Source organism: Pygocentrus nattereri, chromosome 1 (genome assembly GCF_015220715.1).
Source record: "Pygocentrus nattereri isolate fPygNat1 chromosome 1, fPygNat1.pri, whole genome shotgun sequence".
NCBI lineage: Eukaryota > Metazoa > Chordata > Actinopteri > Characiformes > Serrasalmidae > Pygocentrus > Pygocentrus nattereri.
The window spans coordinates 26,223,720-26,238,336 of record NC_051211.1 but is presented as its reverse complement, the minus strand read 5'-3'; the positions used below and the strand labels follow the sequence as shown (position 1 = coordinate 26,238,336).

At 40.8% G+C, this 14,617-nt stretch overlaps 1 protein-coding gene across 2 annotated transcripts in view; it reads left to right on the top strand.

Moving 5' to 3' along the window:
* Positions 1-14,617, top strand: part of slc66a2 (solute carrier family 66 member 2) — a 41,691-nt gene extending 27,074 nt beyond the window's left edge. For both annotated transcript variants that reach the window (XM_017723159.2, XM_017723158.2), the window contains one exon: positions 11,367-14,617. In XM_017723159.2, coding sequence (XP_017578648.1) covers positions 11,367-11,574 — 208 coding nt within the window. In that variant the 3' untranslated portion in view covers positions 11,575-14,617. The remainder of the gene's footprint in view (positions 1-11,366) is intronic.

Sequence of the window (14,617 nt, the reverse complement as noted above, 5' to 3'; positions counted from 1 at the left end):
GACCCAAAGACGCTTACAATTCAAAGTACATAAATAACACACTAACACAGACAACAAGAGCACAATATACAAACAAAAGACAAGGCAGTATATAGGAGGTCATATGAAAGAGCATAACAGATTGAGGGCAGGTTATATGGAATAATGTATAAGGCTGGAATAAGTGTATACTTAAGTGTCAAACTAGTAAAATGTCTTAATGGTGAACATATTTTTGGGGTTTTTTTTTTTACCCGATTTTCTCCCTAATTTAGTCGTTTCCAATTCCACCCGCTACTTAGAACTCCCCCAATCACACAATACTACCAATGCTAGGAGGGTGAAGTCTAGCACAGACTTCCCCCGAGAACCTGTGAAACCAGCCACCACTTCTTTTCGAACTGCCGCTCACGTGACGTCACGGGACAGCCGAATGCGCTCGGAGGAAAGCGCCAACCTCCAGATCTGTTATGTCAGCTAACAGACGCTTGCGCTGACTAGTATCACGCTGAGTGATGGGGGGGAGATGGGAGGCCATCCTACCCACCCAGAGAGAGCAAGGCCGATTGTGCTCTCTTGGTCTCCCGGCTACAGATGACTGTAGCATCGCCAGGGATAGAACTCATGATCTCATGACAGGGCCAACACTTAGACAGTTGCACCACTCAGGAGTGGTGTGTATAGCTTAACACAGATGTTAAGCCAATGGCTTTGACAAGATTATTAACCATGTCTGAATACCAAAACAGCAAAAAAAGAAGAGAATCTTTAAAGTGGGTGTGCCATAAATATTTTCATAGCAGGAATGCAGGTTTTATAAAATAATAAATCAACTGCTGTGACTGCACATTCTCTACATCCCCAGGTCCCAAGTGGACATTTCCCCTGCCTGCTTCAAGGGTTCAGGTTTCAAATCTGTTTCATCATCTGCAGCTGTACAAACTTTAGATTATAAATTTACTGGGCATGCTGCATGTTTTGTTAGCTAGTTACTTTAACAATGTTATATCTATACATTTAGCATGATTCACAAGTGAATTACTTAATTCATAAAAACACTGGCATAATTTGCTCATTCAGGTAACCTTGAATGCTTCAAACAGAAACAGCATGTCTGTCTATTATCTGCAAAGAAACGTGTAGCTGAATGCTAAACCAGTGTTCTCTGCTGATTTTATGCTAATGTGTGAAAGTAGCAGGATCCTGCTTTAGCCTGCTGCTTTCATTGTTGCATGCACTGTGGCACTGTGTTTTCTAAAGCATTGACATAAAAAGCATATACAATTTTTTTTTTATTTTTTATACACAATTGCTTTATCGCAATGGTAAGTGGTAAAACACTAGTGATAGAAGTCATACAAAATCTTTGCTGGCTTTGACAGATGATTTAAGGAGAGGCAGATGGCATATGTAATTGATTCCAGAGCAGTCAAGGGGTTTACAGTAAGACTGCAGTGTGTATTATATTTGTATCTTTATTGTACTATGACTGTATGACTATAAACACTTTGCAGAGGGCAATGATAGCTGTGATTGGAAATTGTTGTAGGACCACAAGGTAGGACCACAGAGAGTTAGAGAGCTGCAATGAAAATAAATGCAGATGAACAGCTGAACAAAGACATGATTAATGACTAGCCTTCAAAAAGAGGCTTCAAAATAAGTATGGATTTGGTAACAAAAAGGGGAGGTACATTTGTCATAGTGGTTGGGTAGCATAGTGAATACTACCATAGCGCAAGGATGATCTTGGGTGCAATTCTCTCTCATGGCATGTTTAGCTAGAGTCCTAATGCCTAGTACAAAACTTGCCTTTGTAAGTCTTTTGTGGATAATATGTGCTAATAAATATGTAAATGTGAAAATATTTTGGCAGTGTTTTGGCTTAAATGAAATGCGTACCAATGTGTTGTACCAATGTGCGGAGCAATAGTGGCTATGGGACTCGGCAAACCTGTATCCTTATCTATATCTTTATTCTTTGTTGAACATCCTCAGTTACTTGCTGCATTTCATTGATTAAACTGTAGAGCATGTGGCATTTTTCTGCAAGCTGTACATTTTCTGTATACACCGATCAGACAGTATGACCACCACCTTGTTTCTACACTCACTGTCCAATTTATCAGCTCCACTTACTGTATAGGTGCACTTTGTAGTTCTACAGTTACAGACTGTAGTCCATCTGTTTCTCTGATACTTTTACCCTGTTCTTCAGTTGTCAGGACCCCCATGGACCCTCACAGAGCAGGTACTATTTGGGTGGGGGGTCATTCTCAGCACTGCAGTAACACTGACTTGGTGGTGGTGTGTTAGTGTGTGTTGCGCTGTTCTGAGTGGATCAGACACAGTAGTGTCCACCCTATTAGACACTCCTACCTTGTCGGTCCACCTTGTAGATGTAAAGTCAGAGACGACAGCTCATCTGCTGCTGCGCAGTTTGTGTTGGTCATCCTCTAGTCCTTCATCAGTGGTCCCAAGACGCTGCCCACAGGACACTGTTGGCTGGATATTTTTGGTTGGTGGACTGTTCTCAGTCCTGCAGTGACATTGAGATGTTTAAAAACTCCAACAGTACTGCTGTGTCTGATCCACTCAAACCAGCACAACACACACTAACACAACACCACCACCACATCAGTGTTAGTGCAGTGCTAAGAATAATCCACCACCCAAATAGTACCTGCTCTGTGTTTTTTATATTGTAGGCCCAATGGCAAATTATATTTTGGTCCGTTTAATAGATGAATAAATGAAGTTTCCAAATAACTGTTTTGTCAGAAATTTATTGAGTCTCTTTTTAGGATAGGCAGTAATCAGGTTTTAAAATTATGATAGATGATATTATCAGTACTATTTGAAAATAAGCAACGAAGTGTAAGGACTTGTAAGAAAGAACCGTTTGCTGTTTTGCTTGCTTATGCTGTTTGTTTTGTCGTGGATGGTTGCTAGGTGAACTGGAGCTGCTGGTGTACTTCTGCAGTTTTAGTCTTGTCCTACTACAACACTAATGAATCACAAAGAGAATGAATAATAGGTAGATATCCGTTGCTGGCCATATAAAGTTTAGAGTGAGTTAGACAGATATAGAGGAGACCCCTCAGTGTCTTATTTAGTCCTCAGCCAATCTCCTAACAAACCCTTTACAACTATGCCAAATGTCCTTTATATATTTGTTCACCAAACAGTGTTCTGCTTGCAAGAAGATGTGCACACAAAGGGCACAAACAAACTATTATTAAGCTTTTGCCCATCCATTGATTTTGACACCATGGCTATGATGCTGACTACATGTAAAGGTCCACACTGTGCCTGGTATTTTGGTTTCTTGTCAAAAGAAGCAAATACAGAATGACAGCAGTGCTGTTTGTTCTGTGGCTCTCTTGATCCAAAGGGGTGTTGACACCTTAGTCAGGGAAACTCACTGTGTTACTGCTCTGGTTTGAGATTACCCAGCAATGAACTCTCTTCTGCAGCTAAAAAAAAACACCTGCAGAAAACTGTCAGTTTCTCTGCTTTAGTCATTATCCACTGCCCTGCATTATAGAAAATCAGGAAATGTTCGTGCTTTAAGAATGTGCTGGCAAGAATAAAAGTGTGAGAGAGACAAATGGGAAGATAGGATTAAAGAGGACTAAAATGAAGAAACATGCAGAAAATATATCAAATAAATGTTTTAAAAATGCTGCTGAAATTAAAGGGCAAAAGTGAAGTCAGCGCCGTGAATATTACATGCTTTGTTGTTTTTGCTGTGTTGGGGAGTTTTTACTTGCTGGTATCTGCACTGTGCTGCTCATTACAGACCGCAAAATTCCATGAAACAGCTTTGTGACATTTCTATTGTAAAAACTGTTATACAGATAAAACTGGGATGTGGTGGGCGTTTGTTGTGTCCATCAACCCAATACAGTCTGAACTGCTGCTTACACAACATGGACTGTTGGTCTTTATTACATCTTTCATTCATTACAATGAGCATTCAGAGCATTCTTTTTCCCCCAACCTCGTAAAACAAGTTATTTGCCAAGATATTTGGTGACAGTTTACATTTTTCATTTTGTACAACCCCATTTTCAAAAAAGTTGAGACGCACTGCAAAATGTAAAAATAGAATGCAATGATATGCAAATCATGATAAATACATAGTAGAAAGACAACATATAAAATGTTAAAACTGAGAATATTGTTTTTTGAAAAATAAATGCTCATTTTGAAATTAATACCAGCAACATGTTCCAAAAAAGTTGGCACAGGAGCGTGTGCACTGCTGTGTTACATCACCCCTTCTTTTAACAATATTCTGTAAGCTTTTGGAAACTAAGAAGACCAGTTGCTGTTAGTTTTGAAACCAAATGTATTTTCTGTTCTGGTTTGATGTAGGATTTTGGCTGCTGATGTAGGTTTAGCATGTGGACTCTTATACTATAAGGCCATCCATCATCCATCCATCATCGTTGACCGCTAGTCCAGACAGGGTCACGGTAGCAGTTGGAAGAGCAGAGAATCCCAGATGACCCTGTCCCCCGCAGCTTCCTCCAGCTCATTCCCAGGGACCCCAAGCCGCTCCCAGGCCAACTTGGAGACATAATCTCTCCAGCGGGTCCTAGGACGACCCCGGGGTCTTGTCCCGGTAGGCTGTGTCTGGAACACCCCCACCGGGAGGCGTCCAGGGGGCATCTGGATCAGATGCCCGAACCCCCTCAGCTGGCTCCTCTCAAGGCAGAGGAGTAGCGGCTCTACTCTGAGCTCCTCCCAGATGACCGAGCTCTTCACTCTATCGCATAGCATGTAGCCCACCACCCAACGAAGAAAGCTCATTTCCGCCGCTTGTATTCGCAATCTCGTTCTTTCGGTCATTACCCACAGCTCATGACCATAGGTGAGGGTTGGGATGTATATCGACCGGTAAACAGAGAGCTTCGCCTTTTGGCTCAACTACCTCTTCACCACTACAGTCCGGTACAGTGACCGCATTACTGCTGCCGCCTGTCCCAGCCTACAGCCGATCTCACGATCCCTCTTCCCGTCACTCGTGAACAAGACCCCAAGATACTTAAACTCCTCCACCTGGGGCAGGTCCTTTCCCCTTACCTGGAGTGGGCATGCCATCCTTTTCTGGGCCAAGACCATGGACTCAGATTTGGAGGTCCTGATCTGCATACCAACCGCTTCACACTCAGCTGCAAACCATCCAGCGAGCGCTGGAGGCATCCATGTGATTCCGCCAAAAGAACAACATCATCTGCAAATAGCAGAGATGCCACCCTCTGGCCTCCACACATAAAGCCCTCTTGACCCCGGCTACGCCCTGACACTCTGTCCATGAATATCACGAACAAGAGTGGAGACAGAGCACAACCCTGGTGGAGTCCAACGCTAACACTGAAAGAGTTTTACTTAATGCCGAGTATACGGACACAGCTCTCACTCTGGGAGACATTGGATAGCCCGGAGTAGTAGTAGTAGTAGCCCGGAGGACCTCCCACAAGATATCTCAAGGAACACAGTCATAAGCCTTCTCCAAGTCCACAAAACACATGTAGACTGGGTTGGCAAACTCCCATGCCCCCTCAACAATTTGTGAGAGGGTGAAAAGCTGATCCATTGTTCCACGGCCGGGACGGAATCCACATTGTTCCTCCTCAATCTGAGGTTCAACTATCAGTCAGAGTCTCCTTTTCAGCACCTTTGCATAGACTTTCCCAGGGAGGCTGAGCAATGTGATACCCTGATAATTGGCACACACCCTCCGGTCCCCCTTTTTAAAAATAGGGACCACCACCCCGGTCTGTCAGTCCAAGGGTACTGTTCCCGATGTCCATGCAATATTGCAGAGGCATGTTAGCCATGACAGCCCCACAATATACAGAGCCTTAAGCATTTCTGGATGAATCTCATCCACCCCCGGTGCCTTGCCACTGAGGAGCTTACCAACTACCTCAGTGACCTCCACCAGGGAGATGGAACTTAACACTCCAGAAGCCTCTGGCCCTGACTCCTGTGAGGGAGGCACGTCTCCCGGATTAAGAAGTTCCTCAAAGTGCTCCTTCCACCGACCGACAATATCCTCATTCGAAGTCAGATTTTCTCCACCCTTGCCGAATACAGCTTGGGTGCAGCCACCCCGACCCCTCCGGAGTCGCCGGACAGTTGTCCAGAACCTCTTTGAGGCTTAACGAAAGTCTTTTTCCAAGGCCTCACCAAACTCCTCCCATGCCCTGGATTTTGCTTCTGCCACCATTGCAGCTGTCACCTTTTTAGTCTGTCGGTACCTATCTGCTGAATCGGGTGTCCTTCGGGCCAACCAGTCCCTAAAGGCCTCTTTCTTCAGCTTGACGGCCTCCCTCACCACCGGTGTCCACCAGGAGGTTCTTGGGTTACCGCCCTGACAGGCACCCACAAGCTTTTGGCCACAGCTACACCTGGCAGCTTCCACAATGGAGGTTTTGAACAGGGTCCATTCAGAATCCATGTCCCCTACCTCCTCCGGGACGTGAGAAAAGCTTTCCCGGAGGTGGGAGTTGAAATCATTCACATTCGACAGTCGTTCCCAGCACACCCTCACTATTCGCTTGGGCCTACCGGATCTTACCATCAGTCTTCCCTGCCATCTGATCCAACTCACCACCAGATGGTGATAAGTTGACAGCTCAGCACCTCTCTCTTCACCCTAGTGTCCAGAACATATGGTCCCAAGTCAGATGAAACGACAACAAAATCGATCATTGACCATTGACCCAAGTAGCTCTGGTACCATGTACACTTATGAACATCCTTGTGTTCGAACTTGGTGTTCGTTATGGACAATCCATGCCTGGCACAGAAGTCCAATAACAATTCACCATTCGGGTTTAGAGGCCATAAGGCTATAAGGCCATGCTGTTGTAAAATTTGCAGGATGTGGTTTGACCTTGTCTTGAAGTAATACCCAAAGCCTTTCTCAAAAACGCCTGGATGGCAGCATATGTTGCCAAGCTGTATTTATTGTTTAGCATTAATGGTGCCTTCACAGATGTGCAAGCCACACGTCACACGATCAGAAATCACAATCTACTCTATATTTGGAATGACTGGTATAAATGGGCTTTAGGATCTTAATAGTTTAAATTGATTTGTAGCTCAAGCGCAGAACTAGATAAGAAATATTCAGACATACAGTTGAATGTGAATTGTCTGGGAACCCTTGGCCAAAAATACAACTTTAAAATAGTAATTGTAGCATGTGCAAAATGTGCACCTGTCGTGTTGTGTTGTAAAGTCTCAAAACCTAATTAAGTGGTTAGGCCTTAAATGGCTTATCATTACTTTAGTGTAGGAATTGTCATTAGCAATTGTCAGCTGATGACAGTTGTAGAGTGTAATAAATTTTATGACTCTTCAATCTTTGTGTAACACTAAATAACCATGGGTTTCTTCTACAGTCGTGGCCAAAAGTTTTGAGAATGGCACAAATTTTGGTTTTCACAAAGTTTGCTTTGAACCTTTTGTCAGATGTTTATATGGTATAATGAAGTACATTATAAGCATTCCATACAAGCGTTAACTTTTTATTGACAATTACATCCAGTTTAAGCAAAGACTTAATATTTACAGTATTGACCCTTCTTCTTTAAGACTTTTGCAATTCGCCTGGGCATGCTGGATATCAGCTTCTGGGCAAAATCTTGAATGATTGCAACTCGTTCTTGCCTAATCAGTGCTTGGAGTTGATCACAGTTTCTGGGTTTTTGTTTGTCCACCCTCTTTTTGAGGATTGACCACAGGTTCTCAATGGGATTGACCATGGACCAATGACCTGACCATGGACCCAAAATTTCAATGTTTTGTTCACCAAGCCATGTGATTATCACTTTTGCCTTGTGACATGGTGCTCCATCATGCTGGAAAAAGCATTGTTCATCATCAAATTGCTCCTGGGACGTTTGGAGAAGTTGCTCTTCACAAGTTGAACTTCACAAACTCATTAACAGGGCCAGCTCTGTCCTGGGAAGCCCCCTAGACCCAGTGGTGGGAGACAGGATAATATTAGCTAAGCTTGCATTCTTGCAGGGGAACAAATCCCACCCAACGCATGAGATTTTGACAGCACTGGGCAGCTCCATCAGTGATTGGCTGCTTCACTCCAAGTGTGTGAAGGAATGTTATAACAGGTCCTTTTTTCCTCTTGCTGTTAGACAGTACAACCAGCACAGCTCCCCACCCCCCATCTCAGAAATGAACTGGGAGTTTATCACCATACCTGTGTGAAATATAATCATACAGTGCCTCGTGTGTAATACTTGTAAATATCCTAATTAGTGTAAAGATTATTTTTTGTATTTGTTTATATTGTTAATTTTTGTGAAGAATAAAGTTTATATTTTAATGTTTAGTTTATCTTCAGTTTATATGTGTATATAGTCATAAGTAACAAACTGTAACCTTGTTAAGAAGGTTAATACCCTTTTTGTTAATTCTTATCACTTTTCTCGAGTGCCTTGCTATCCTTTGCTGCTATAGCACTTTATATTTCCCCTGTAGTGGGAGTAATGAAGGATTATCTTATCGTAAAAACACAGTATAAATGCTGACAATATTCCTTAACTTCAGATTTGAAAAGAAAAGCTCTGATTTACAGTTTGAACGGAGAAGAAATTTCTCTTGGCATTTCACCAGAGAAATGTGTCAGTACTATGCGCACAAACTCTGCATTAACTGCAAGACTAAAAGTGTATTCATAATGTTCTGGCATGTTCTGTTTTAATCTTCTGTTTCGTTGGGGCGTTAAGATATTTTATCCCCACATTCTTTCATCTGGTTTCACTGCTGTCACTGCATCTTCTGCTGTGGCTCCTTCGCTGTGTGGGTGTTTGTGCTGCATTCTCTGGCCTGCACTAAGAAGCTCTCCAGAATTGTTCTGGGAACACTTCAGGCACTGACTGCTTGTAGTGGCAACCAACATGGTAGGAAAGCACAGCCTATGTTCCGTAACGACACTGCTGTCTGGATGTGCTTGATCAACATATATCAGTTTTTGCTCAATGTTTTTTTTTTTATGTCTTTTCAAGTGCATAGTATTATAAATAGGATTAGGGTTCATTATTCTTAAACCCCTCTGCAACCCAGAAGGATAAGCAGCTTAGAAGGTGTGTGTGTGTGTGTGTGTGTGTGTGTGTGTGTGTGTGTGTGTGTGTGTGTATTCTTAAACCTTCGTTGGTGAATCCTTAACTGTTGTGACTAGTAGACAGGATACAAATGCAAACAGAAGGTTTGGACAGTATTCAAACTGCAAAAATTTGGACTTCCTCTTTACTTCTTCTGTTGTCCTTGTAATGACATTGATTTTTGCCTCCCTTTTACACCTTGTAGTAGCAGGTTTGTAATGTATTAACACTTCAACCTCTGTAAGAGGTTTTTGATTGTGTGAAATCATCACACCATCACACTCATGGTGGCATTTAGGTCCTTGGCAGTGTATGATTCATGGTTTCTATAGCAACCACATGGCACTTTTTTTTTTTTTCCTTTTTTTTTATTGCTTAGTTTGTGACCAAATGCTTTTGTAAGGTGCTGATTATGGCGGATCTGTGTCCTTAATCTGCTCACATTGTTGTGTGTTGTTTTTTTTTTTTGTTTTTTTTTAAATCTCTTAGGCTAAGAGGGTGCTTGTGTGACACACTGGTGGATAAGATATTTTATCAGATTCTTAGTTCATTTTAGAAACGTACAGCCTGATCCAAGTTTGATCCTTATTTTTTCTCATTGGGAGAGAGTGTACCAAAGTTATCATCGCCCTCTGTAGTATCAGCTGTTTTTGTTCTTCATGAAGGTTATGGTTTGGTGAAAGAGCATGCTTTATTTTACATTTAATTTCGGTCAACCCTTCATCAGCCTGACATTAGTTGGCTCCCACTTTTGAGATTCAATTTAAAGTAACAGACTAGAAGTAGAAATACAAACACTGTTCAAACACTGCTACGTTGCCATAACAACAAGCTTTCAAAGCTACTTCACTTTCTGAGAGAACAAACCATAGTAACTGCTAGACAGCTCAGGCTTGTCAGAGGTTTTATTTGAATTTGTGTGTACTACTTTTTTGCTGAACTCTGAAGGCTAATCATAATTCAGCTGTTTTCAGTGTGGGTGTTTTGAGTTTCGTGCCTTTCAGTTGTCGCCTCATGTTAATTTCAACTATGCGGTATCTTTAACACTAAATGTTCATTTAAATTGTTTCTCTACGTAGTTGCTGTCATTTACATATTGTAATAACAGCATTTAACTTGCTCATATTAATTCCTTTAATTCTTTGATGTAGTGGATTTGCAATATATGTTCAGGGTAGAAAAACACGTTTCAGTGGTTTTTACAAAAATGTGTAATTTAGGTTTGTAGGTTTACCTCCTGATGAATTCCCATTCTTATTTTATCAGTGACAGTGGAATAATGTTGTATGGTTTGGTGTGAGCTTAAACTGCTGTAACAGCAGTATGCAGTGCATGAATTTTCTTTTCTTAATTTAAATCTCAGATAATAAAAAAAAAATGTCTGCCAGTTTTGCACCATTCACTCTTCCTTGTAGCACTAATCCTGTTATTTTTCTCCCTTGTGAGAGGCACTGAGCTCAGCTGACTGGTTGAGTGTGTGAGAATGCTTAGCTTCTAGCACTGAGTGTTGGCTTCCTTCAGAGACATTGCTCACCATCATTAGAGACGAAAGCCAGTCTAGATGCCAGTATAGTCTTTTTGTCTTTTATCATTGCCTTACATTATCTTGAAATAACCTTTCATGTTGCCTTTTTCAGCCTGGGAGGATTGCATGCCTTGTGAAGAAAAGAGCTACAACTAGGACAGTTGGAATCTTTTGCGCTAGTGTATGCTTTGAGTGTTGTCGGAACACGCAGCCTTTCTCTGTTCTGTTATTTCCTTCCTCTCATTACCTTAGCTCAGATACAGTGGTGATACACTAAAGTGACATGTCCTGCCTTAAAGGGGCATCTCTGCCCAAACACGCAACAGGACTTGACTTTCTTTTTAATTATTTATTTTCTGTGGCTTCCTGAGAACCCTGGAGCTAAGTTAGGCCAGTGAAGTAGACGTTAGACATATGCAGCCAGTTGGATTCTGGGAAGCTTTTACAGACTGTGGAAGCTGGCGCACATTGTAATAAAATAAATAATGCAAAGTAAAATATATTGTTTTTATTAGAGTTCTTCTGCTTGTCCCTATAGGTAAATCACTTTTTGCTGCCATTCATGTTGACAAACAGCAAGCAGTTGTGTGTTTGGTACAGAAAAAAAACTGTGCTTTCTTACCTTTTCATTACAATTTGTGCTACAATGACATTTACCACAAACATGAAAAATGTCATTTGTTCTCTCCCCCACTCTCTCCCTTTCTCTGTCTCTTTAGCATCAAAATGGTGTTGATGTGGACAAGTGGAGACACCTTTAAGACAGGCTACTTTCTGCTCACTCAGGCTCCTATGCAGTTCTGGATCTGTGGTTTGCTGCAGGTGTTTGTGGATATTGCCATTCTGTCCCAGGTGTACTACTACAGCCGCTACCCCCAGAAACCTGTCTCACACACCACACACACCACCAGCGCCAAGGCACTCTGAAACATACACACAAGACACATGCATGGAGTTTGAGGAGACTGTTGCCTGATGGTGGACTTGAACTCTCATCCCTTTTTATATTCTGAACTGATGGATCCTTATTTAATATATTTTGTACAAGCTTATACAGAGATATACAAGGGATGATGTTTATGCTTCTATGTCTGCATGCACACAGCCTCAGTAAATGCAATATGATGTACATGCAGCTCTTCTGGTCAAAGTTGTGACCAAGGCCAACAGTTATTGAGGATGAAAATGTGTACCTTAGAGACTTAAGACTCAAAAAGGGCTAGTTTACTTTCACAAAAGCAGTAATATAGTTTCCAGCTGTTTTCACATGACCACTAACTTGTCGATATACCATCTGTATTTGTGTACCATGATAATGACATACCATATATTGTTTTCAGTTTTATCTTTATTTTAGCATTTTATTTGGATAGATAATAACGTGCCCCAGTTGCCAAGCCCCAGTTGCCAAGCAGTTGCCAAGTTTATTTTTTGCAATTTAATTTGTGCGTTGTGCTCTCACAATACTGAGACATGCCAGTTAACTCCAGTGTATGTAATTTACTGTGACCTTCAGATTGTTTTTGCAATAATAGTTTAAAATACACCAAAGTTAAATACATTGTAAAGTTTTTGGAAATTTGCTTCCTGTCTTAACAATTAAAATACCTTGTAAGGATCTCATTAACATAGTTTTAGGAGAAGAACATTACAGTGGCCGACAAGACCCTGTGCACAGTACAATTAAAAATATGTTGTAAATGCAGCAAACACTTTCCGTAATAAGACTGCACCTACACTACATTTCACAATCATGCAACAAATACAGAAAAACTTTCATCAAAATGACTACATTAGTGCTACATTTCACAAACAAGCTGCTAATGCAGAAAATGCATGCAACTTGAACAATGCAATGCCAGTTTTCTGTGTTTGCAGAGCATTTACATGTTTGTATAGCACTGTTGTCATTTTGATGAACGTGTTTTTGCAGTTAGTTTTCTATTTGCAGTTCATTGGGATTTCTTCGTCACGTTAGGTAAATGGAACAAAACAGTCTGGTTCAAAGCAATGTTGGTTTGTAATGCATTATTTTTTGCAAAAAGTAGCAGCTACTCAGGAAGCACAGGTTCCTTTATTAAGGTGAACTTCCTAAAATGTCATCTGATATCATGATATATTTGGAAAATATTGAATTTCATCAGTATTACACCTACACCTACACCCCTACCGCTAACATAACAATGAATGTATATTGTCTGTGATGACAATAATTCTACATTTAGTTTTGCTTAGAACACAAGATGTGTAAAAAATGTCCCCTTTATGGTGTCTTTTGTAACCATTTCAGTTGCGCGCTCTAAGGAGTGCATTATGCTATTTTATAGATGGAGAAAGTATGAAAAGAGAGAAAATAATTATTTGAATTATTGGGTGGTTGAATCAAGGTGTATTTTTGAGGCCAAAGGTAGTGTACTATGTGTACTATGTCTATGAACTATGTATTTACTTACTGAAGGTGCTATTTATAGTAGTATTTATAGTTAAGGATGTTGGTGATTAGTCACATTGTTTAAATTAGATCGAATGGATAGATTGCTACGGATGAGGAAAAAGTATTTAACTGGGTGTAGCTTAAGGCTCATAATGTCCTGAAAAGCCACTGATCTTTTCTTGAACGTGGGAAATTCAGATATCTGTTACCTCTTCAGTTAAAATCACAAGATTCTCAATTTGCATATTTTCCATTTTGGGGTATTTTGCTGAGCCATTGTTTGAATATGTTGTTTTTAGGTCAGACGATATTATTGTGAGTTGGTTTTAAATGGTCCCTCAGTGAAATGTGGTATCTCTACATTAGATGTGTAAACAGCTGGAAACAGATCATTTTTACATTGAACAGATTATTCAGCAAGATGTTTGGATATTTTTATCGAACTGGGCATGCTACAATGAACTGTATATAATATGTTCTTTTTTATGTGACATAAACATGGTTGCCTTAAGAACTTGTATAAATTTGCAGTCTGAACAGAAGGTTCTGCTTGCTCAACTCATCATTTTTATTTTTAGGATGTAAACTGTCAGTTTATTGGCCTTGTTGTCTACATTCATTAGCCATTTCAGAAAACACAAACACTATAGAGACACTTATACAACTATAGGTTTACAGTTACTGACATTAGCCCATCTGGAGCTGCATGATTTAGCCACTCACCACCTTGTCCATCAGTCTGTAGCTTATCTTTATTCATGAGCAGTGTATGTTAGTCATCCTCTAGCCCTTCATCAGTGGTTAGTTTCTGACCATAGGACCAATGTTGGCTGGATATGTTTGGTTGGTGGACTATTCTGGGCTGAGAATTGAATATTCTCAGCCCAGCAGACTCACTGAGGTTGTTACAGCAGGAAACATGTCACACTTTAAGTCATCTGTATAATTCACAGTTTTTGCCATTTGTTTTCTTTGTTACATATCCTGTGTTATTGCCAAAACAGGAATGATTCGACAGTGTGGTTACTCCTTCTCCTCCTTTTACCTTTTACATTCTTTCACAGATATGTTTTTTGTTTGTGTGTTGTTGTTGTTTTTGTGTTTGGAATTGCAACCATTTGTATAGATAATTCTTTTTTTAATAAAGTGGTGCAGAGGGTAATGCTGTTGCCTCACACCAAGTAGGGTTCAGTTCCCTGGCAGGAAGACAGTGGTCCTTTCTGTGTGGAGTTTCCATGTTGTCCCTGAGTCTGAGTTTACTCTGGGTGGTCTGGTTTCTTCCCACATTCCAAAGACAGTCAGGCCAGTTTGGAGATAAAATTGCCCATGGTGTGAATGTACTGTATATGTCCATGTCTGGACTGGTGACCTGTCCAGGGTGTTTTCTGCCTGCGCTGGGATGAGCTCCTGTGACCCAAGAGAATTAGTGGCTTAGATGTGGAGTGAATGTTTTTAATTAGCAATTTAATTAGCAATCAATTTTAGAATATGGTGTTTGTTGGCCTTTTTTTTTTTAACATTAATAAATGTTTGTTA